The sequence below is a fragment of the Hypomesus transpacificus genome, chromosome 10 (genome assembly GCF_021917145.1).
Source record: "Hypomesus transpacificus isolate Combined female chromosome 10, fHypTra1, whole genome shotgun sequence".
Taxonomy (NCBI): domain Eukaryota; kingdom Metazoa; phylum Chordata; class Actinopteri; order Osmeriformes; family Osmeridae; genus Hypomesus; species Hypomesus transpacificus.
Window position 1 is genome coordinate 8009533 of NC_061069.1, and position 24727 is coordinate 8034259.

The window sequence follows — 24727 nt, forward strand, 5'->3', positions numbered from 1 at the left end:
TCTTTGACATTCTCTAACATCCTTTTTTCAATCTCATAACCTGAACTCGCTTTTTTGTTATGTTCATTCCTCCATCAAGAAACACAGTTCCACAGACATCTCATTTAACTAGTCCACATCCAATGGCAACACAAAACAAGATGTTTATATGTTATGTTCCCGCATTCTTAAATACAAGTATTTCGCAGGCTTTTCAAGGTGTGCCGTTGGGTTAGCCGATGACTATGTTGATGATTTTGTGCGCCCCCAGGTAAGTAGGTGGAGTGGTTTTTGAGAGACGGGGGTTGTGGGAGGAGCGCTGCACAACCTTCAAGTGGGCCATAAGCCACCACCCAGCTGATAGAACATCTCCCAGTAGGCGCGTGTACAGTACCAGCCCATAGTCACGGAGAAGACGGTGGAGTCATTTACTATAAAGTGTTCAATTAGTATAACCATTACTGTTGCCATCATGGAGTTGAGGTGGATACTGTACATATACTCTCTGACGTTTGTTTTTATCCTGGAATGGAGTCGATTGTCAGCATTCAACCTGGACACTGCGAATGTCATCAAAAAGACTGGAGACCCCGGGAGCCTTTTCGGGTTTTCTCTCGCAATGCACAGGCAGTTGAAGCCGGTTGATAAGAGAATGTAAGTGACAGTATGAGCTTCGTGGTGTAACTCAGCATTTGTGAAGTTCTTGTTTCTGTGTAGTGTCCATGAACCTTTGTTGATTATTATTCGTGCGCCGTGTTTTTCCTTCACAGGTTAATTATTCTTAGATTTTATTATACTTGCTCAGAAGGGTGCAAGCTCGCGCACGCCTCTGTGCGTCCCTCACAGTTCAATTTAACTGATTACAAATTGTAACCTACCTCAATAACAATCTTATCTGTATCCAGATGTTTTAATGCGTTTCTGGAGCCCAAAATCAACACGAATTGTATCATTGCAGTGAACTTTGCCCGTTACTGCTTAATCTGTATGGCATTGGAGTTAAACATATTACCAAGTTTCAAGTCTAACATTTGCTGATATTGGTAATTTGTATGCCATTACTAGATCTAACACACATGTACACACACACACACACACACACACACACACACACTGGCATTTTCTGTTCCAGTTTTATACTTTGTCCAAATGAAAGACACGTGGGTATTAGCATGGGGTTTGTGTAGAAAGAATTCTAGAGTGAAATGCCAGAGAAAGAGACTGAAATAAACAGTATTAGTGTTCTGCGAGTTAACAGAACATACTGTTTCAAGTAAAGCTGAAAGTGTGTGAGAGTGTCTGGTGTTACTGTAATGAGGTAAATGATGCGTGCAGTGTGTAGATAGATTGCGTGTATGTAAAGAGCACTGAGGCAAGTCTTTTGTAACTGTGTGTTAGACAGTACATTGTTGGAGGTACTAAACACAGTGGTGTGCAGTGCTGAATCCTTCCTGTGTTCTGCCCAGCTCCCATGTTAACTCAATATTCTCCACCCTGATCTGCTTCACTGTGCAGATGACTTTTCATCTCACTGTAATATAGTTTATGCAATTAACAATGAATCCTTTCTTGAGTCAGTGAGGGTTAGGGTTGGGTTTCACCTCTGTGGTTACCTTTAGGAGTGTGTGTGTCTGAAGTGTGTGTCTCGTCGTCTGTGTGTGAAAGGTTAGTCATGCCCCTGTGCCACACCCAAGGTGTGTCAACTTGAGTCTGTTACACATCCATGCCCCACAGGTGCGTATTTGAAGTACCTGCAGTAGGAGGGGGAGTTGGCTACAGTGTGTTTGTGTCTGAGACACACATGCTTGAGTGAGAGTAGGCATGATACATGATTTAAAGATAATATGGGTTCTGTGTGTATGAGGTTATAAAACCGAGATTCCCTCAACTTTCCTGGGCCTCTAGTTGAGGGTTTGGGCTTGAGCCCAGGGCTTGAGCAAGGTGTCTCAGGGGTCGGAATTCAGAAGTGAGTCGAAGACCTGTGGAAACAAACTACACTGAATAAAAACCTTTACACGACACACAGTACTGAATGTGCACCGTCTAATCTGGTAAAGGATTGGGTAGTGAGCTAGGCCAGCCCATTTCCCTCCCTCCCTCCCTCGCTCCCCCCTTCCTTCCCTCCCTCTCTGCCCTGGCCTAAGCCAGGTTAGCTCAGGTTAGACAACATCAAAGCCGAGGGAGAGAGAGAGTGCGAGAGAGAGAGTGAAAAGGAGGGGAGAGAGGTTATGGCAGAAAGAATGTGGGGAGCTATAAATCAAGGTAACATCTGTGCCTGCACTCCTCTGTTAGCCAACCACAGCAGGCTCTGGGGTTTGCGTGAGCCCTGCCTGAGAACCAGACACACCCTGGCAGTCACAGTGTTCTGGGAGGGTTCAGAATCCTGTGACGATCCAACCACTCTGGGGTGGCTCTGCAACCCATTTGGATGTGGAATCTCCAGTTGATGTGGATCCGCTGTCACCAGGCAACATGCTAGGGTGTTGAAGGCAGCCAGGGAGCTGCTGAACAAAAACAGGCCCTCAATGGGATGTGTTCCTGCTCTTCTGCGTGGTTATGTTTTCAGTGCTGTCTCTGTGTTTGGGTGTTTCATTCCTTTGTCCCTAAAAACAGACGCGCACACACACACGCACGCACACACGCACACACACACACACGCACACACGCACACACACACACGCACACACGCACGCACGCACGCACACACACACACACTGCATGTTTGTCTTGCACCTTCCTGTACATGTGGGCAGCCTGCTGATGCTTCCTGTACAGTTGCAGAGTGATTAGATAAACAGCGGTATCATTGTCAGAGGCCCACTGGGCTACACGGTTCTCAGTCGGACTCCAGAACAGGATCAAACAGTTAGGAGATGAATGATTCCCACAAAGTACAATACAATGGATCTGTTCAGCTGCTGTGTTTTCGAAATATAAGCTATGCTTAGTTCAGCCCGATAAGTATTATAAGTAATGATCAAGTGGAAAAAAAGAACTGCACTTCTTGGCTTATGTTTTCCAGAGTGCAGTATGGTGTGGCAGGGTTCCTTCCTGCTATTCTCTTGACTTCCTGTGTCTTTAAGGCTGCCAGAATATTCTCCTTACCTGGACTGGAGTCTTACTCCAAATGAAGAACATCAAAGAAGTGGCCTGGTATAAGAAAGATTACAGAGGCCATGCATATTTCAATATGGTCAAGGCCATGATGAGATATTGAAAGAGATAGATGATATCTTGTCCCTTACTCTGGTCCCATGAAGTATTGTGTTTCTCTTTATTGTCATAAAACATTTAAACCGTGGGATATAGTATGGCTTCTAACGCAAACACTTTAATGGGTGAGATTCTGTGGGCTCCTTTGTCAGGTTTGTCATGTTATTAAATTAGTTATGGAAGCATAGAGTTCATCACCTCACCTTCACGTGAATCAGTGTGATGCACAGGACTAGTAGTAGGTATATGCATGTGTTGAACACAGGGGCATTGATGGGCTTGCATGTTTAGTGCTGGTCTCTCTATAACATCCCACAATGCATCAGTTGATGCAGCTTGAAGCAGGTCAGTGATTGGCTTGTGTGACTGTGACACGCTGAGGGGAACTGTAGAGCCCCAGGAGATGCAGGGCATCATCTCCCGTCCTCGCTTCACAGAGAGCCTGTGTGTGTGTGTGTTCACCAGAGTGTGAACGTCTGTGGGTTTCTAAGTGTCTTAAGTGTCTTAGTAGGTGGTTGTGTGTCCTGTGTGGATGTTATGTGGGTCTGAGCTCTGTTCAACCAAGCAATTGAAAGGTTTTTTTAAACTAAGAATGGTACGGAAAAGCGGCCTGTTTAACTGTGTGTGTGAGCGAGTATGTGTGTTTAGCCATGTCATACTGGTTCTGTGTGGGTTAACCAGCAGGAAGACCTGGGTGAGGTAGTCTGACAGTGAATAAGGTTGATGTGGTTGTTGATGTACAACAAGCCATCATGGTACAGGTTTTGGGACTTAGACTGGGACAGATCTATAAACCTGCAAGGTCTACCTGGGGAATAAACTTCCTTCTTTCAGTATCATAACACTCTAAGCAATTGCATCTTATGTATCAGGTAGGCAATAGCACTGTGTAAGATGTTAACCCTCAGCCACTGACTGTGTGGGTGTGTCTGTGTGTGTGTGTGTTCCAGGTTGCTTGTTGGAGCACCGACGGCCAAGGCCCTAAAGGGTCAAATATCAAAGGTGACTGGAGGGCTATACAACTGTGACATCACGTCCTCTTCCTCCTGCAAGAGGTTGGAGTTTGACAATACAGGTGAGCTCTCCTTTGACACCAACAGTACTTTACATGTATCAACATGTATGGCCTGTGTCCCAAGATAACATCAATAGACATAACACCATGCTTCCTGGTCTGTGTGTGCTTTTGTGTGTTGGTGTGTTCAGAGGATCCTACTAAAGAAAGTAAGGAGAATCAGTGGATGGGCGTGACAGTGAACAGTCAAGGACCAGGGGGAAAGATTGTGGTAAGTGTGTGTGTGTGTGTGTGTGTGTATCATTTCTAGACCATACCACCTAAAGTGTGTGTGAACCGATCTCTGTCTTCTTCCCTAGACCTGCGCCCATCGATACGAACAGCGTCGCTTCGTGAAAACGTCCCTGGAGTCTCGTGACATCACTGGGCACTGCTACGTGTTGAGTCAGGACCTGACCGTTTCCTCACCCGAAGACAAACAGAGCTGGCGCTTCTGTGAGGGTCGGGGGCGCGGGCATGAGCTGTATGGCTACTGTCAGCAGGGCATGTCTGCCGCTTTCACCAAAGACTACCACTACCTCATCTTTGGGGCTCCTGGAGTATACAACTGGAAAGGTATACAGGGGGGGGGGGGGGTGTGCACGGGAATGTAACACATGTATATGTGTGTAGGCAATAAGATTAGGGTTAGAAACTAATGACTACTATGGTACATCTTAAAACATGACTGATTTGTAACATTTTTATCGCATGGTTATCATTTGATTTCCCAATTGGATTCTTTTCCAGTCACATTGTTTTTGTAATCTGATTAGGTACATTACATTTTCCATTATTGTGTTGAGGTTTTCCTCATACTCCTGGCATTTCCATTCCATTCCATTCCATTCCATTTAATTTCATTCCATCCTCTTCTCTTCTCCTCTCCTCTCCTCTCCTCTCCTCTCCTCTCCTGTCCTGTCCTGTCCTGTCCTGTCCTGTCCTGTCCTGTCCTCTCCTCTCCTCTCCTCTCCTCTCCTCTCCTCTCCTCTCCTCTCCTCTCCTCTCCTCTCCTCTCCTCTCCCCTCCCAGGTATGGTGCGTATTGAGCAGAAAAACAATACTCTATTTGAGATGGGTATCTATGACGACGGACCCTATGAGGTGGGGGGTGAGAACAGTCAAAATCCTGAACAGGTCCCTGTCCCATCCAGCAGCTACCTGGGTACGTCTCCACCTTTGCCTCCTCCTCTTCCTCTCCTTCTCTCCAGCTTCATCCCTCCATCTCTGGTGCTCTGAAAGCTGATGTTGTTCAGGATTAGAGTAGGGAAGGTGATAGAAGATACTCTGTAGCTGTTATCTGAAAATACAGCCTGCTTGATGTGTCTCTGTGTGTATATGCAGAAGCAGTGTGTGTGTGTTCAGGTGTGTATCTGTGTGTGTTCAGGTGTGGTCTTCATGACCAGTGTATCCAGCTCCATCCCTGATCAGTTTGTATACCAGTCACTACCTCCTCAGGTTTCTATGGTGACAGATGTAACATCTAATAGCTTTTTAGGTTTGTTTGAGTTGAAGGTTTATTACACCAATCTTAATCGTTGTTGCACGTCATCATTGGTCATACGTCACGGCACGTCATCATCAGTGATACATTGGTTTGTATTGACCATTAAAGGCTCCGCTTGTGTGTGTGTGTTCGTTTTTTTCCTTTGTTTCAGGTAAGTTTCATGCACGTTTGAATATTGTAGGTTGATTCATGTACATCCATGATGAGTGCATCCAACATTGACAACACAGCCTCACCTAGAGCATGTGCTCACACCAACTATCTCACTGTCTGACATTCTGTCTGGCTGACTGACTGTCTCACTGTCTGACATTCTGTCTGGCTGACTGACTGTCTCACTGTCTGACATTCTGTCTGGCTGACTGACTGTCTCACTGTCTGACATTCTGTCTGGCTGACTGACTGTCTCACTGTCTGACATTCTGTCTGGCTGACTGACTGTCTCACTGTCTGACATTCTGTCTGGCTGACTGACTGTCTCACTGTCTGACATTCTGTCTGGCTGACTGACTGTCTCACTGTCTGACATTCTGTCTGGCTGACTGACTCTCTCACTGTCTGACATTCTGTCTGGCTGACTGACTGTCTCACTGTCTGACATTCTGTCTGGCTGACTGACTGTCTCACTGTCTGACATTCTGTCTGGCTGACGAACTAAGCAACTGATGACAGCGAGTGATGTAAAATGTACTGTATGTTTATCCCACCAGGTTTCTCTCTGGACTCAGGGAAGAGCCTAACCAAGAAAGGTCAGCTGACCATTGTTGCTGGGGCACCGAGAGCCTATCACAGTGGGTCAGTGTTGTTGCTAAAGATAGATTTGACTCAGCGCAACATGCTGGTGCCTGAGTACTTCCTGGAGGGGGAGGGGCTAGCGTCCTCGTTTGGTTACGATCTCACCGTGGTGGACCTGAACGGAGACGGGTACGACAAAACACGCCCACGGCTGCACACACAAACGCACGACAGGCACACACAAACGCACGACAGGCACACACAAACGCACCTATGCACCGTATTCATGGGAGTTTGTGTGACCCTGTTGCCTCTAGTTGGGAGGACATTGTGGTGGGAGCCCCTCAGTACTTTGAGAAGGACGGAGAGGTGGGCGGAGCCGTTTATGCGTACGTCAACAAGGGAGGAGTTTGGGATAAGATAAAGCCTACCAGGATCGACGGGCCTCGGGATTCCATGTTTGGACTGGCTGTAGAAAACATTGGAGACTTAAACCTAGACGGCTTCCAGGGTGAGCAGAGAGTGTGTTAGTCAGAAAAAAACACAATTTGTTTGTCTACAGTTATGAAGGTGATGGTTGAACCATAGTTCTGAAAAGGTGACACAGTGTTTGAACATCTGTCTATCTGTCTCACAGACATAGCTGTTGGGGCTCCCTACGACAATGGCGGGATAGGAAATGTCTATATCTACCATGGCACTGCTAAGGGGATCAACACCAAGCCAACACAGGTACCAAGTCCTGACCCCTGACCCCTTGACCTCAATGCTGGAATAATCTAGCTCTAATGCCTCTTCTATTGTTTGAAATCATTAACATTTTACACAGCTGTGTGATATCTGTATGTTTGTGTGTGTGTGCATATCCTAGATTCTTGCAGGACAGCCGGATATGAAACTGTTTGGCTACTCCCTGGCAGGGAACATGGACCTCGACTTAAACTCCTACCCAGACCTGGCTGTTGGTTCGCTCTCCGACTCTGTGCTGGTCTACAGGTAACCATAATAACAACATGTCAACAAGTGATTTGTCTGACTCCTCCCATGTTGGACCTTAAAGTGATATTTTGTCTTTCATCTCAGGGCTCGACCAGTCATTAACATAGAAAAGGTTGTCACAATCGAGCCAAAGGAGCTTGACCTGACTAAGAAGAACTGTGGTGACAAAATCTGGTCAGTTTGCTTGTTTGTGTGTGCTCATGTGTGATGTTAAGTGTAAAGCTGCCTCAAAACCATGTGTCTAGTTTCCTCAAGGATCACAATGACTCTTGCTTAGACTGTTGCTCTTGTTGGTTAGTGGTAGCTGATTTAAACTGTTGTATTCTATTTTAGTTAATCCTATTTTTATTGCTTTCCTACAGGTACACTTGCACTTAGAGATTAATGTTGTGTAATTTTAACTTGTTTAACTACATGCTCTTATGGTTTCTTCCCTTTAGCACTATTTTTTTGGTTGTTCACAATATGTACTTCTTGTTTTTGACTACCCGCAATGCTGTGGGGCTATCTTGTTGTTATTATCAGTGACCTATGCACTTTGTAAAGCTCTCTCTTGGAAGTTGCTTTGGATAAAAGTGTCTGCTAAATGAATAAATGTAAATGTGTGACCCTGAAGTTGTGTGTTTCAGTCTGAAGGTGACGGCTTGCTTTTCCTACACAGCCAACCCCAAGAACTACAACCCTGGACTAGGTAAGACCACAGTACTTTTACACAACAACACTAAGTCTCAAACCTCCCATGGAAGAGGAAGTCTGTCAGGATGTCTCACTCTTTCTCTCAACCATCTGATATCTCCCTTAATGAATGTACCTTCTTCCCTCCCTACTTCCATCCCTCCTTCTCTCCCACCAGTGGTGGAGTATTCCTTTGCAGTGGAGGGTGAGCGGAAGAAGCAAGGTCTTCCTTCTAGAGTCACCTTCTCCACACAGTCTAATACTGACCCTGGTTATGAATCCACCGGACAGCTCAGTCTTGGTGTCCAGGGCAAGGAGGAGTGCATCATTCAGAAACTCACTCTGCAGGTACTGGACTCTCCCATCACGCCTCTCTCTCGTACCTGTGTCCTCTCATTTGCACGCCTGCAATCACAACTGTCGTTGTCGTTTGTTCTCCAGGACAACATCAAGGACAAGGTGAGGGGAATCCCGATTGACGTTTCCGTGAAGATCCAGAAGACCACACGGAGACGGAGGCAGAGCTCCCTCCCTCAGCTGCCGCCCGTCCTGGACTCCAACGATCCCGTCACCGCTAAGGTAACCCGACAGTAACCCGACAGTAACCCCACAGTAACCCCACAGTAACCCCACAGTAACCCCACAATAACCCCACACACTCATATGGGGGGGGGGGGGGGGGGGGGGGGGGGGGGAATACCAGCAGGTTTGACTATGAAGTAGATGGTAGAAAGTGTTTCCATTCAATCTGGATTTCTCTGGTGTGTGTGTGTGTGTGTAGGTGAATTTCCTGAAGGAGGGCTGTGGCAGTGATAATGTGTGTCAGAGTAACTTAAAGATGGAGTACCGTTTCTGTTCTAAAGAACACAACAAAGATGTCTTCATGCCACTACCTTTGTAAGTAAACCTTGCCAGCTTTTTTGGGGTTAAGACAAGCAATTAGACCAAGTTACCAAGTTCTCATGTGTTTGTGTGTGTCAACAGTGAGGATGGAGTTCCAGTGGTCTCCCTTAGTGACCCGAAGGATATCGCCCTAGAGATCACTGTGACCAATAAGAATGGAGATGATGCCTACGAGGCTGCTCTGATTGCCTCCTTCCCCCCCTCCCTGTCCTACTCCGCCTCCCGCTCCACTGCTGTAAGTCTCTCTCTCTCTCTCTCTCTCTCTCTCTCTCTCTCTCTCTCTCTCTCTCTCTCTAACACATGGAAGCACACGCACACAATTAGGACAATTCTCTTTGTGCTAATTCAATTGTGCACTCCGCTCTGATTGGCTGTTGTTGCGGGTTGCAGGAGCGTCAGGTGTCCTGCGTGGCCAATACGAATGGCTCCCAGACGGACTGTGACCTGGGGAACCCATTCAAGAAAGACTCTGAGGTGAGAGCAAGAGCAGACAGAATTGCTGAATAAGACCAGCTCATCTGCTCCCCTGTCATGTTGCTCTGTCATGCTTTTAAGATACAAACTAGGACTAATCTGTGTGTGTGTGTATTGTGTGTCCAGGTGACCTTCTACATTATCCTAAGTACAGGAGGCATCTCTCTCGATGTCACAGAGCTCGAGATCGACCTGAAACTGAAAACGTGAGGACAGTAGTCCTGGTTTGTATAGCATACAGTGAGTACAGTAGGCTAGCTCTTAGTTTGGGTTTGACTTTGACCTGTGCTGACCCCCTGATCCTATAGGACAAGTGAGCAGCAGAAAATGGAGATGGTCAAAGCCAAGGCCAAGGTGCAGATTGAGCTGCTGCTGTCGATCGCAGGGTAAGACAGGGTTCCATTCACTGCTGGTACTTACCACACACACACACACACACACACACCACTCCCACACACACACACACACCCACACACACACACACACACACACACACACACACACACACACACACACACACAAACACACACACACACACACACACACACACACACACACACACACACACACACACACACACACACACCACAACCAGAAGCAGTGTCAGCAGTGTGTTTGTGCTTGTGCTCCAGGCATGCCCAGCCCTCCCAGGTATCCTTCAGTGGAGATGTGAAAGGTGAAAGTGACATGAAGACAGAGAGTGACATCGGCAGCGCCATCAGGTTCCAGTTCAAGGTTAGTCTGATGGATTCATTTGACTCCAAATTCAAGTCTGCTCTGTTTATCTCCCTTCATTAGTTAGAAAAGTGTCTGCTAAATAAACACTTGACATTAGTTTTTGTTAATATTATCTTTGACTTTAACCAACAGGTATCCAACCTAGGGAAGCCTTTGAAATCTTTTGGCACAGCATCCCTCATCATCCAATGGCCAAAGGAGACGACTGATGGGAAGTGGCTCTTGTACCTGATGAAGGTGGAGTCATCAGTCCAAAAGTCCACAGGTCAAATCAACTGCTCTCCGCAGACAGACATCAACCCCCAAAGAGTCAAAGAGGTCAGGCCTATGCTCGACTTCCCAAAGAAACTATTGAAACAACAATGCTGTATATTGCCCAATGAATTGTATATAAACGAGTGGATTGGTAAACAAAAGTAACTTAGGTTAACATGTGTGTGTGTGTGTGTGTGTGTGTGTGTGTGTGAATCTCGGGTGTGTTTAGGAGCCAAGCACCACCGTAAGGAAGAGGCGTGCCATAGAGGACACAAACCAAGAGGGATCCATAGCACTGCTGACTGACCAGAGGAAATACGCAACTCTGGTACTCCTGCTTTCCTGCTCTCCCATCCCTGTGCATGCACGCAAATGTCTTCCACAGCTCAAGCATATTCATCTCGGCTTCTGAAGTCAATAAGAATCTTTTAGGATTGATCTGAGTTCGCTCTTGCTGTCTTGTTGTAGTCATGCGGCAGCGGCGCAAAGTGTGTGGAGCTTCGCTGCCCCCTGCAGGACTTTGACAGTAATGCACACCTCACTCTCCACTCTCGCCTGTGGAACAGCACCTTCCTGGAGGTGAGGGATCAGCACCACCGCAGCTGCAACCTAGTGGTTTTAGTTTCTCCCCCCATGGGAACACTGCTGTATCAGAGGTGCAGCACATATCAAATATAGCTGTCAATAGTGTCGATATTTCAAATATCGACACTAGTCGATTTAAATTTCGATTTAAATTCGATTTAAAGTTTAAATTTGTATGTTTGATTCAACTGTAATCTATTCTTCAGGATTTTTCCAAGTTAAACTATTTGGATTTGCTGGTGAAGGCTACCCTCCATATTGAAGGCACGGCCCAGAACATTGTCCTGAAAAACTCAGATTCTCAGGTACCGTATCATAGACACCATCATACACTGTCCAACCCTGCTTCTGGAAATCTACCCTCCTGGAGATCCTTCAGTACTCTAGTCAAACAAGCAACAAATGACTCGTAAACCAGCTAATTATTAGAATCAGGTGTGCTACATCAGGGTTGAAAGGAAAACATATAGGACAGAACCAACTTTGATTGGGCAGCCCTTCTCTACATGCACTGCCTGTGTATCTATACTGTAGTTCTTTTGTGTTTCTGTGTCTGCCCACAGCTGTTTTTTCATGTTGGAATAGTATTAATCAAGACAAGATGTTTCCTCATGGTTGACTGTGTTTGTCTGTGTGTCCGTCTGTGTGTTTGTCTGTGTGTCCGTCTGTGTGTCCGTCTGTGTGTCCGTCCCCTAGGTGAGGCTGACGGTGTTCCCAGAGCGCCGTGCGGCCCAGCTGGGAGGCCTGCCTTGGTGGATCATCCTGGTGGCCATCCTGCTGGGCCTGCTCCTGCTGGGCCTGCTGGTCTTCCTGCTCTGGAAGGTAAGGAACGCACACACACACACACAGTCTCAAGTACTTTACATTAATCTCTCACATGGGCACACACGCACACGTGCGTAAACACGCACACACACACACACACACACACTCTAATGCGTTCCCTCTCCTCAGTGTGGTTTCTTCGGGAACAAAAACAAAGATGATGTCCCCCCCTCAGACAAAGAGAAACTGACGTCAGATGCATAGAGAGAAAAAGAGACAGTCTCATTCAGTGGGTAAACCCGTCTACCGTGCCGTCCATTCAGAGGGGCCGCTGGGACAGGGGCAGCCTAATTCTCTCTTGCTGGACAGGCAATGCTTTCTTCCAATGCTTGACTCGGGGAAACTATGGACTGGGGCATCTGTTGATACAGTGGCGGCTGCTGTAATGATGCTGTAAATGTGATGAGCTCACAGGTCGCTGGGGAAAATGTGTGCTTGAGATCTTCTGTGCATCATGTTGCTGGGGAGTTCATAATGGTCTGAATGCATGGCTGGGGAGGTGGAGCTTGTTGTGGGCGATGAAGGAACAGCTTGTGAGTCTGATGAACACCTTGGGTTGGATGTTTGTGGCCTGGGGCGAGTCTGTGCCTGTGGTTGTCACAACAGCCTCTCTCTTTCACTTCCTTTTCCTGGAAAAATCCCTTCTTTCCTGTCTGTAGGTACCTGTGCTGTGAGCCTGGCTACAGGCCTCACAATGAGCAGACTTTCCTGCTTTCTGCATGGAGGAACACAGAAGACTCCTACTAGCTTTCATCTACAACCGCTTCCCTCTTTTCTCTACCGTCCATTCTGTTTCTTATTTATCCTACAGTTGTGTTCGATACAAAGTCTGACAAACATTATAGTGACCACAAAAACAAACAAACAATCACCACATTCAAACCAAGCTTAACTTCCTTAACTTATTTCATTTCTTTTTCACAGTGTGGCTTTTTTAAGCATTCCAAATACGACCACAGTGTTCCCAGTTACAATGCCGTGCGGATCGCGAAGGAGGAGAGGCATGTAAAACCAGCAAAGAACAAACATGGCCGCCTGGAGAAGAAGCCATGGGTGACCAACTGGAAGGAGAACCACAGCTACTCCTGATGATCACCAACCCCTGAACCTTCCAAAAGAATTCCAATTGAACACACCCCTTTTATGACTTCCTAGGACTCCTTATACAGTATTTGCACAGTTGAAAACAGAAAAAAAATGAATGTAAGAAAGCTTGATTAGAATATCTCTCTTTGAGGTTCAATGCTTTGTAGTTTTATTTGACGTTGATAATAATCTTCAATTGGACCACCGGAAGAGTTTGAGATTCTTTTGCACAACTACTGTCAGTCGGGACTTTGGACATTGTTTTGGACCTGTGGCCTCAGTTTTTTTATGGGGGTTTTAAAGTGTTTTTGTATATTTTCCTTTTTACTGAAATGTGTGTATTTATTGTTCTTGATGTATGAGTGTGCCCTGTTACTCTACTGGCCTAAGAGCCCTTTAAGTAGATTATTTTCACAATGCATCTTCATAATTTTAAGGATGTTTTGAATTTGTTAGATTGAATGGTTCCACCACCTTCATAATCAGCCCCAAGGACAGGGCAGGCTTTAACAGTTTTAAACTCATTTTATAGACTTTCAGTCTGGGTGATCTGCATAAAAAACTAACAGTTGCCATCCCACAATCCAGCTTTTATTAGTGACTGTCTTGATACACTCTTGATCAGGCAGATCAGCACTGACAGAATGAATGTTGTGTTCTTGCTTCCGTTGGTTTTCATGCTGAGGGGCCGTGTGAGAGCAGAGCTTAGAGGGGCTGCGCAGTGTTAACTCAATATCCTTCAAAGACTATTGAAAACAAGTATTCTCACCATTGACAGTTTCCTTTCCCACAGACTAACTCTGGGAAGTAAGATAGGATAGACTGAACAAGGCTGGAGATCCTTTAAACGTATGGACTCTCAAACAGCCCCCATGCTGCACTCCGTTTGTAAATACTGAGGAGAATAAAGTTGTTTTGATATGGGTATGAATGAAATGTTTAAAATATGCCACGCTTTCTAAAATAAATGTTTTTACATACCGTTTCAAGTCATGTTCGTCGTTGTATAAGCAGTTCATTTGGACATGAGGGTTGAACAGCGTGTTGCTGCAGAAAGACGACAGTGGCGTATAATTAAAACGTTATTTATTTATACATTTAAAGCATTTACAGCTCATATGACGAACCAGTGCTTGAATAGGCATGATATTCCTATTTGACAATACTAAAAAGACACAAGCATTGGTAGGGTCAAAATGCATTTCAAACTCCTGTTTCCTGCAGCATATATCTGATGGTGCTGAAAGGGCACATCTAGTTTGAGTCCTGGAGTGATACGACTCTGGCTACAGCCTTGTAGGGACACACCTGGTACTAACAACCATAGGTCCACAAAGAACCACTCTGAAGCAGAAAGCTAGGTCTAGAAGACCACAGGTTTGGAATGTGTGTGTGTGTGTGATGACTCGGAGGTCTTCCATCAGATGGGTGAGGTCGGGGACTCAGCAGAGAGACTCTGTCCTGACTTTTTTCCCACTGCCCTTGCCTTTTTCCTCCTTTCCCCTCTTCTCTCTCTCCTTTTCCACAGCCTTCTCCTTCACCTCCCTTTCCTTCCCTTGCTTCTCCCTCTCCTTGTCTTTCTCCTCCCTCCTCTTCAGGTCTTTCAGCCTCCTCTTCAGAGCCGAGCGGTCGCTCATGCTGCACACTCCAAGAGCCTGGAGACACAGAGAGACGAATCATCAGCATGGCTCTGATGACGCTGCACCGGCCTGTTTGTCTAATATCTCAGTAACTGCTGAGTCACGCCCCGTCACCAGGGAGTCAGATGGCTGAGCGGTTAGGAAATCGGGCTATTAAATCAGAAGGTTGCTGGTTTGATTCCCAGCCATGCCAAATGATGTTGTGTCCTTGGGCGAGGCACTTCACCCTACTTGCTTCGGGGGAGAATGTCCCTGTACTTACTGCAAGTCGCTCTGGATAAGAGTGTCTGCTAAATGACTAAAGGTAAAAGTTACTGTCTTCCAGGATAACCAACCTTGAGTTTTTCACTGTCTAGACTGAGAAGCTGTGGCCCGTCCACGCCTCTAGCGGTGAACTCGGCGGTGTATTGGTCCATGTTAATACCCATCAACCACAGACAAACTTGCTGATTGGTCCATTCCATAAGGGGGCGGTTTTGCCATTGGTTGTTGTTGTGTGCATGGATTGGGTCATCGTCCAGAGTCTGGAGAGAGAGAGAGGGGGGAGGGGTTGTAGATGAAAGTACTTTATGCTTAACACTGTCAGGATGTCAGAGTGAGACAGACAGAAAGGTCAAACCCGAGTAAGATAAGATCCAGCAGTAAAAGTACTGAGAGAGAGAGAGAGACTCACCTCAGTGGAGGAAAAGGTAAGAGTTTGAGAGTGCCCTGAGAGAGGGAGATCAGACAGAAGCCCCACCACACCAGAACTAGAGCTGCGCAGAGGTGATCCCACACTCTGAAAAAAGTATAGACAGCCTGTCTATAACAACGTGTGTTGTGTGTGTGTGTGTGTGCGCTCATCTCACATCTCCACTCACGTGATCTCTGCCTGCGGTGGTCATGTACGGTAAGCTGCTGCTGGACACCGAGCGAAGCTTCTCCCTCTCCTCCCCTCTTCCTTTCTCTCGCGCCCTCTCCCTCCCTCGCTCCCCGAACCAGGGGAAGTGCAGGCAGGAGGGCATGGAGGTGTTGGAGAGGGAGGGAGACACTCCACTGCTGGTCTCATCCACCAGGTCTCCACATGAACCCCTGGAGACAGACAAGACACAGCAGAAGAAGAGGAAGAAGAAAAATAGATTAAGGGACAGAATTACACAAAATGTATCCAGGGGGATAGTCTTGGTGTGTGTTTTAAGCACAGTGGCCTACGTGCTGCTCTGGGACCTTCTCGTGTTCTCCTTCTCACTCTTCTTTCTTCGGCTGAGTGACTTGCGCAGGCCACTAGGGGGCACGGGAGCAGAGTTGGTTGGGAGACGGGATGAGAGACCCTTACCTCCTCTACAACATCTGCAGGTGGACAGGACCCTACCTGAAATCGGGAAACTTCTTCTTCGATTTCCTCGTCGTCGGGGACGAAGGGGTGATGACGTCCTGGTCGTTCTGCTGGGGGGTCAGGAGGAATGAGGGGGTCTGGGAGGAGAGGGCTGAGAGGGAGGAGGTGCTGGAGTGGTCACTCCTACTCCCTCTAAGCCCCGCCCCTCCTAGTGTAGGAACAGGCAGGGATAGGCTGTCTGGCCTCCCGTCCTCTAAGTTTTGCATTTCCACCTCCTACAAAAGAGAAAGATTATTCACACACACCGCAACCTAACAAGTTACATTTGTGAGACTGGATGTGTGTGTGTTGCTGACCTGTCTTTTGAAACTCTCTCGGAGTTTGTCTCGAGAGGGTGGGTGCCGTTTAGCTTTCTGGGCCAGCTGAGCTCTGGCTCTGTGAGCACTGGAGTCTAGACGGCCTGTGTCTGGCACGGCCATACTCCAGTCTGGACCACACACACACACACACGCACCTTTAGATGGGCAGGGATGAAGCTAAGGACAGCTGACAGGGTGGCTGCATAGAGACGTACCTGTGGGTGGGGTGTCTGGTGAATGCTTGTTCCCATCGGACATGGCTTCCCCTCGCTCCAGCTGGGCTACCTGAGCAGAGGAACCACATTGACAACTTATACTGGCTATGAAGGCGCAGCTATACATCTCTCACACACACACACACACACACACACCTGTCTCTGTAGTCTCTCCACCGTCTCTCGGTGTGTCTTTTCACTCTCCTCCATCTCCTGCCTCAGATCAGCCTCTCTCCCGTCGCTTTCCCTCTGTCTGCACGGGGACAGATGGAGAGGTCGAGTTAGACACCGAACAGCTGAGACGAAGCTCTGACGCTGGTGGGCCCTGAGGCTGCTGGAGGCCGCGGGGGTCACCCTGAGGCTGCGGGGGGCCGCGGGGGTCACCCTGAGGCTGCTGGAGGCCGCGGGGGTCACCCTGAGGCTGCGGGGGGCTCACCTGCTCTGGTATTCTCTCAGCAGCCTCTTGGCCTTGGTGTACTTCACCTCCAGGGCGTCCGCTTGGCCCTGAGCATCAGACAATCGCTGGCTCACAACCCTGCACAGAGTCTGTGCCTCCTGCCAATACCTGAGGGGGGGCGGGGCCACTCATAATATCATAATCATCCTCCTCCTCCTCACTCTCACAGTATCCTGTATTGCACAATGTTGTGACACATGGGTTGCTACATTGCTTGAATACTTATTCAAGTGTACTTGTCTAATTTCTGGGCCTTCTCCTCTCCGTCCTCGGCTCTCTGCTCCAGCTCAGCCTTCTCAGTCACCCAGGAGGCCTGTCGCTCCACCCACACCTTCACCTGGAGCACACACAGGGCAGCAACACGTCTACCGCCAATCACTATCACCACCCACACTCTGGAAAGACTAGACATACTGGACCATATCCCGTCGTTACTTCCGATATGATCATCAGTAGAGATGACCAGAACGGAGCACAAGAACGAGGGGTTCCTTTTTTTCATTTTTCATGCTCTATGAAGTTTGCACAAATTCATCACAACCAAAGCAGACACTGCCCTCCCCCCGTGAGGTGATGACAGATGTCAAACAGACAGGTCTGGGTGAAGCATGCGCTCCTGAAGCATGGCTCCCAGCCCAGCCAGCTGTGTCACAGCCGTGATCACCTGACAGAGGCCAGTAGAAAGCAGGAAAGGAAGGAGGGAAGGTGATTAAGAGTTTTGGAACAGGGCCTCTATCCAAATGGCTCAGACATTTCATGAAGAAATAAATGGGTCAGACTGTTCTATGGGGGTTGGGGGAATGTGTGTATTAGTGTGTGTGTGTGACACCAGACTAGCTGGTGGTGACCTACCTTCTCCCTAGCTTGGCAGAGTTGGGCTGTTCTGCTTTGTAGCTTTGACTGGAGCTAGGGAGACAGAAAGCAACAACACACACTAACGGTGCCACACCTGTAACTGGTGACTGCACTCAGGAATCAAAGGTTAACCATGCTTGATGGGTGGATTGCACACCTGCTGGTATCTGAGGCAGAGTTGATGGGTGTTTAGGTTGGAGAGCACAGACACATCCTCTTCCTCCTCCTCCTCCTCCTCCTCCTCCTCTTTCTTCATCATATAGGCATCGTCCTCCTCACTTCCCTCCTGTACTCTCCCCACCTGAGAAACAAGGTGATCTGTCCAGCACATGCACTGAAAACACATTAACATGCATCTATCGAACCCAAACCATACACACCTCTGTTCCTACCAAAACACAAACACACACACACCTGTGTAGTCGATCTGTCCTGCTCAAAACTTTCACTGATCAACCGCGCCACCTCACTCTCCACCCCCACCTTCTCTCGACCAATGGAAAACCTGAAAAGAACACAACGCCCAATTACGTACAGAGCAGCTAGGACTGGGAACCAATCGCAATCTTGTTAAAGAAGCATTGACCAATCGGACTACTGAAAGAAATGCGGTACGTACTTGACGATGCCTGATGTGTTCTTTAGTACTGTGGCAGCAAACAGCTGAGTGACTCCTACTAAACTGATCGCATCAACCTCCACTATCTGGTCATTCACCTGGATACTGAGACACACACGCACACACACACTTATTTTTGGAACAACCACATGGGGGTGAGCCTGGCGGAAACAAACCTCCACCTGCAGGTCTTACCGTCCGTCCAGGGCTGTGGGTCCTCCCTCTGTGATGGTCTTAACAAAGATCCCCAGCTTCTCCAGGCCCTGGTCAGCCCCCACACCCATACCTATGATACTGATGCCCAGCCCTTCCTCTCCTGGGGAGAGAGACCAAGAAAGAGAAACACAGAAAGAGTGAAAAATTTGACATTGTCTCCTTCAAAGAGGAGTACCGTGTTAACGGTAAAGGCAAAGACAAACCCTTTTCTATCTCCACAGGGAAGACGTCCATCTTGTCCACTCTCTTCTCCAGTTCGTACTCAGCCGAGGCTGACACTGGGTCCACCTCCTCATTCCTGCGGTCGTACTCCTCATTGGAGTAGGTACTGAACACCTTACACAAAGCAAGAAGGACAATATTTGTATGAAGCCAAAATGGTTGGGAATGAAGTTAGAGGGAAGTCTAGTCAGTATTAAGAGCATATGTGTGTGTGTGTGTGTGTGTGTGTGGGGGGGGGTGTATGCGTGTGCGCGCCATTCTGTTAGCAGCTGACTGAGAAGGCGTTGCCATCTGTAGCTACTGACACTACAGCCCCATGTTTACACTGGCAGATCTCGTAGTGAGACTAGGCTGTGAGGAGGGACTGGAAACAGGAACGCACATGCAGACACGCGCACACAGTTCTGCTCTAGCTTATTCAGAGGGAGTCCTGGAGAGAAAGTAGAGTTACACTGGTCAAACATGTCATTTCGTGTCGTCAAAATGACAGGTTCTTTTCCAGCTCGGTCTCAGAATAAATGTTCTTCCTTTTCTCCCAAGCTTTGCAAAGAAAATCTGCTACTGACTTCCTGCAGTGCACGAGGAGAGGACGGCTTATGTCAATTATGTAACCAAACATGTATGCATGCTTGTGCACACACGCGCACGCGCACACACACACACACGCGGGAGAGGAATGTTCCTGGGTTGTTGCCTCACAACAACTTTGACCGAGTAGAGCGTGTGGGATCCTGTATCATATACATTAGGTTTGGGCCAACAGGAGTGTAGGGTGGCCATATTGTCTCACACTGTGTGTGTGTGTGAACAGATGTTGACTTACTTTGATGCGTGCTGTGGAGAACGTGATCTTCCTCGTCTGACCGGCATCTTCCTCTTCTTCATCCGAGAGTTTGAGAAGACCGGGCATCTCCTTGTATTCCATACATGGAGGTTGTCCAGGATCACAGCAACATTCCTGGGCCTCTCCATGACATTCGCACTCCCTGTGACCACATTCTGCGTCCCTTTCCCGGTCACCTACAAAGGCCTTGTTCTCAATCCCACAGAGGACAACAGATTCCTCCTCCTCCTCGCCTCTCTCCTCTCCATTCATGGTCTCACTGCACTTTCTTTCAACTTGCTCCCTCTCCTCCACATCAGCTCCCTCCTTGAGCATGTTGACGTCTTCCTCTCCATCTACTCCCTCCTTTCTTCCATCCTCACTCCCTTTTATTTGATTAAACATACTGGCCTCGTCTTCAACTTCAACCTCATCCATCTGTCTTCTTTCATGACCTTTGTCCTCCCTGTCTTCCTCTGTCTCTCTCTGGCCTGCCTCCCTCTTGATATACTCCTCTGTTCCTGAGCTGAGCCGTCCCTTTTCTTCCTCCATGGTTCCCTCCCCCCGTTCAGTCACCTGTTGGAACTTGTCTGGCCCCTGTTCTCTTTCTACTCCATCATAAGGCAGACTGGCAGAACACTGCTCCAGACATTCTCCACAAGGTTCCACTGCGCAGTTCTCAACAACACATGGTTCTCCACTTCTCTGTTCTACCATATCAGGTTCAAATGCTGCTGTTGGTTCTATGCTGGGTTCCTCAAACACATCCTCCACAAGAAACCCCTCCTCCTCCGGTTCTCTCTGCTCCAACTGTCCCTCTTCTTCACTGGTAATCTGCTCCTCCCCCTGCCTCTCCTCTCCCTTGCTACCTTCACTCTCTTTTTCCCCATCGCTCTCTGATGACTCGTTCTTTATATTCACCAGCTCCGCCCTCACAGTCCTCACCCTTGACCTTTCCCCATGGCTCAAGTCTAGGTCCAAAGTCATGTCTCCTCGAGTTTCAGTTTCCTCTCCTATGGTTGCTGATGTGTCAGACTCGGAGCAAAAGGGAGAATTTGGGTCACCAGAGGGGGTGAAAGAATGGGGGGTGATGATGTGTGCTGAACTAGGGCTGTTGGGCGAAGGGGGGGGTGAAGAGTCGACATGTTTCACTGTACGAGTGGCAGGACTAATGCAGTCTTGAGACGAAGTCAGCATGGAATCCGTTGGTGGATGGGCAGTTAGGGAGGTGTGTCTGTTAAGGCGGTCAGACGACTCTCCCATTTCCTTCCCACTGGTTGCTGGTGTTTTTGACTCCTCTTCCTTCTCTGACTGCCTTACGGATGCTTCCCCATCCTCTTCATCCTCCTCTTCCTCCCCCCTTCTCTCATCCACAGACCCCCTGCTCGCCCTCACAGAGATTACTTTGGAACCTATCTCCATGACCTTCGTCTCAAACAGCTTGCGGGCCACAGAGAACTTTTGTGCAAGAGTTGCTCTGTCTATCTCTCCTATCTCCTCGGTCCGGGACATCTTCTCTGGTGTGCAGGAGTCTAGGCTGGACAGGCTGGCTACACTGCTGTAGGCACCGGGGGAGCTGGGTCCATGTCTGGGTGGCAGCGGAGAGGGTAGAGACGGGAGGCGAGGAGGGTGAGGAGAGAGGAGGGGAGTGGTTTTACACGTGCTCGCTCGTCCGTCTGGTTTGTGGTGCTGCTGCTGGCTGTCCATTTGGAGGAAGATGTTGTCTCTGATCTTGCTGCCCCTGCTGCAGTGGACCCTGCCCCCACCTCCTGTGCCGCTGGTGTTCACGTGTGACATTGTGGGGTCTGATTGGATGGAGGAAGGGGTAGGTGGGTCCACAGGAGTGTTAAGTGAAGGCTTACTCCCTGCCTCAGGTTGTGGAGTCATGGCCGACGTGTCGAGGGAGCATTTGATGGTGTGGAAGTCTGTCTTGTAGGTGTTCCTGTGAGGAGAGGCACTTCTGCCTTTACTGTCTGTCCGCATCATTTGGGGCTGGAGGCTGGTTGAGGTATAGTTGTGGTTATATAGTAGCTGGTATAGTGGCGAGCTACCTGAAGGATGAGCTGTGCTGGTGTAAGATCCTACAGCATAGCTGGTTGTGCTGTACAGTAGTACAGATGGAGTAGAAATAGACCACAGCTGATGTTTCAGGGTACAGCTGGATCCCTGGACGTTAGCTGGTGTAGAGTTGGAATGTATCTGCTGTGGGTTTGGAGTGATCTGAGCAGAACTAAAGAATGTTCTGTATAATGCTGGAGTAGACACTGGCAATACTGGGGCTGTCCAGGAGAGAGCAACAAACACACTCTTCCCCAATTCCTTGAAGATGTCCTGTTTCTATCTGAGTCTCCATGCAGTCAGCATGAGTTCACCATGAGTTCACACGGCACCCAGCTCCCTTGAAAAGAGTAAATAAATCACAACTTCAGACAAGGAGAACAAACAATGGTTGCGAAGGACTCAAATAACTTTAAACCAAGATGACGAACAAATATCCTTGTACTTATTGACCCTCGCGCTTGTATTAGTATTAAATTACCTAAAGTAGCATAATGTGCAGGATAAGCGTGAACCAAGCATGACGTGTGACAAATGGAGACGCGAGACATTCAGATACTAACGGCAGGCACTCAAACCCCAGTTTTACATACCGTTAAATACGGCAAATGTATCATGATATTCAACTTTTCAGTTGAATCTGACTCACGTTTAAAAACACTAATTCTTAACAGCCTACTTGCCAGCGTGCACCCTCACCAAGTATAAAGCCTAATTAATTGAGTCACCTTGCTCCGCGCACCTTCACGTTGTCCTCGCGTCAACTCTTCTGACAAAGAATCAGATGCGCACTACCGTTAAGCAAACAGTGTTAATATCAGTCTCCGTTTCAAATGGAAATCATTGATTAATTTAGTCCCGATACAATACCAACCATCCGGACGGTGTGTCTCCGTCTCAATCTTAATACTGGAACAGCTCTGTTCTCACAGCGCTAACAGCGGACAGATGGCGATTCATGTCACTAAATACTGGGTGTGGATTATCCCACGTAATCCTATGTAAACTACCTCAGTCAGTGAGAATCACAGGGGGAGAGTAACGTCTGCCCATTGGCATAATGTGGCGAATGAGGTAAAGCGTTTAACTAGCCTTCAATACTCATAAGCCTAGTTAGCCAATGGGAAAAACTGGGGACTGTAGGCTAAAAGTTATATGCTTGTCCAAATGTAATCATAAAACCTTTTTGGTTAATCCCAAAACAGGAAAATGAGAAGAGCCACACACACCCACACGGTTATATCTGTTAAAGACCAGTGCAGATTTGAGACCGTTTGGAGGGCAACGCATAATACAGATTTCAAAAGTGAACCGAAGCCATAATTATCATTAATCTATCTGGATATTTATGAGCTCTATTGGCACTGTCCACCTACCTGCGTGATGGTCTGCTTATCAATCTCTCTGGTCAGGTCAAGACACAGCTTGACACCATCTTGAGTATGAACTGTTGAACTTGTAGGAATCTTAATGTCACAAATAAGGTAGGCTGGTGTTGCAGCACACAATTCTTTACTAAACAAAAAATCTAAAAAAGTTCTTACCTGAAACCAAATGCATTTCATTGGAGTGTTGACCTCTGTCTCTGATGGTTCACTCTCTTTTCCCGTGTGCCGAGGTGTGAGTTGGACTGTTGACTGTTAACATATTTACCTATGTGAGTTGTGCTAAAGTGCAAGTCCAGAATGCGTCTTCTTACCTGAACCTGTGTGTATGGGGTCTGTCTACCTACATGTGTATATGTGTCTCTGTCATTGTCTCTTTGTGTATATACAGTATATGTGTGAGCCTGTCTACCTGTGTGTGTGTTGCTGGTGTGAGCAGTGTTGCAGTACCTGCCTGTGTGGAGCTGGCTGCCCGTAAGACAGAACGGACTGGACCGGGCTGGTTCATCGCAGAGTGGTTCCTCTGACCTGGTTCTGGAGCCCATCTCTCCCTGGTGGCACTGGGACCTAGATATGATATAAATATCATCCAATCACAAAGCCACAGACTGAATGAGGCTAACCGAGAGAGTGAGGAGGAATGAGAACGTGAACATCAGGAGACATAAGGGGGAGAAAGAAGAGTGGAAGTAAGTGGGTGGGGTGGGTGGGTGAACTAATTGAAAGTGGTGGGTAAAAGGGAGCATTGTTATCCTAACACTTATCCCCCCTTCACTGCAGTACGGATGGATGAAGAAGGGAAGTATAAATGCCTTTATTTATATTGAGCCAGCATGAGGACTAACTCATCAAAGAGATCACGTGCCAGGATCTTGTTCATCATCTTGTTCAGGACACCCTTCACTGGCCCCAGATATTGCAAGTGTATAGTCAGGCCTATTGATGAGTTTTTATCTTTAGAGATTAGATGTTTAGCCTTATCATAGAGCTGTAATCACCAAGACAAAATAAATCAGAAAATAAAAAAAGCAACCACAGAAAAAATGCAAAACAAAACAGAAAACACTTATATTGTGCCACCCCATACACAATACTGTAGAGTGGGCATCTTTTGATATATTTGTGTAGGACTATATGTGTGGGTTTGTAGTATATGTGTGTATTTAGATTTAGTCATTTAGCAGACGCTCTTATCCAGAGCGACCTACAGTAAGTACAGGGACATTCCCCCTGAGGCAAGTAGGGTGAAGTGCCTTGCCCAAGGACACAGCGTCATTTTGGCATGGCGGGGAATCGATCTGGCAACCTTCTGATTACTAGCCCGACTTCCTCACCGCTCAGCCATCTGACTCCCAGATTTGCAAAAGTGTTCTTAGTTGTGGGCTGAGTTTGGCAGACAATCGTGACCCAGATGGTGATCTATTTAGTCCACCATATTTAGAGATTCACACTCCCATCAGGGGAATCACAGTTTATACAGTTTATCAGCTTATCGTAAAATATCACACAGTATTTTACCACCCACTGGGTGATACA

At 47.6% G+C, this 24727-nt stretch overlaps 2 protein-coding genes across 3 annotated transcripts; one reads left to right on the forward strand and one right to left on the reverse strand.

Moving 5' to 3' along the window:
• The first annotated feature begins 327 nt into the window (after nucleotides 1-327).
• On the forward strand, nucleotides 328-14012 carry itga6b (integrin, alpha 6b). Of its 2 annotated transcripts, XM_047027896.1 has the most exons (26): nucleotides 328-633; nucleotides 4143-4267; nucleotides 4399-4478; nucleotides 4567-4822; nucleotides 5279-5410; nucleotides 6463-6676; nucleotides 6805-6998; nucleotides 7125-7219; nucleotides 7359-7483; nucleotides 7571-7660; nucleotides 8116-8177; nucleotides 8340-8509; nucleotides 8603-8740; nucleotides 8943-9058; nucleotides 9146-9299; nucleotides 9455-9538; nucleotides 9665-9744; nucleotides 9847-9924; nucleotides 10171-10273; nucleotides 10409-10594; nucleotides 10761-10859; nucleotides 11000-11110; nucleotides 11323-11421; nucleotides 11813-11938; nucleotides 12071-12170; nucleotides 12866-14012. In XM_047027896.1, the coding sequence occupies exons 1-25, from the start codon at nucleotides 452-454 to the stop codon at nucleotides 12143-12145; spliced, it is 3174 nt and encodes a 1057-aa protein (XP_046883852.1). In that variant the 5' UTR covers nucleotides 328-451; the 3' UTR covers nucleotides 12146-12170; nucleotides 12866-14012. The 2 variants fall into 2 exon arrangements, with proteins under 2 accessions (XP_046883852.1, XP_046883853.1); XM_047027897.1 differs by lacking the exon at nucleotides 12071-12170.
• On the reverse strand, nucleotides 13349-23413 carry LOC124472855. The gene is made up of 19 exons (XM_047027980.1): nucleotides 23351-23413; nucleotides 19749-22146; nucleotides 18907-19039; nucleotides 18683-18803; nucleotides 18488-18592; nucleotides 18283-18373; nucleotides 18026-18202; nucleotides 17866-17919; nucleotides 17250-17350; nucleotides 16993-17121; nucleotides 16713-16809; nucleotides 16557-16626; nucleotides 16339-16469; nucleotides 16019-16257; nucleotides 15859-15930; nucleotides 15528-15738; nucleotides 15341-15445; nucleotides 15003-15191; nucleotides 13349-14682 (listed from the first exon to the last, which is right to left on the reverse strand). Exons 2-19 carry the CDS (start codon nucleotides 21732-21734, stop codon nucleotides 14470-14472), a joined length of 4224 nt encoding a protein of 1407 aa, XP_046883936.1. The 5' UTR covers nucleotides 21735-22146; nucleotides 23351-23413; the 3' UTR covers nucleotides 13349-14469.
• Between the last annotated feature and the right edge of the window lie 1314 nt (nucleotides 23414-24727).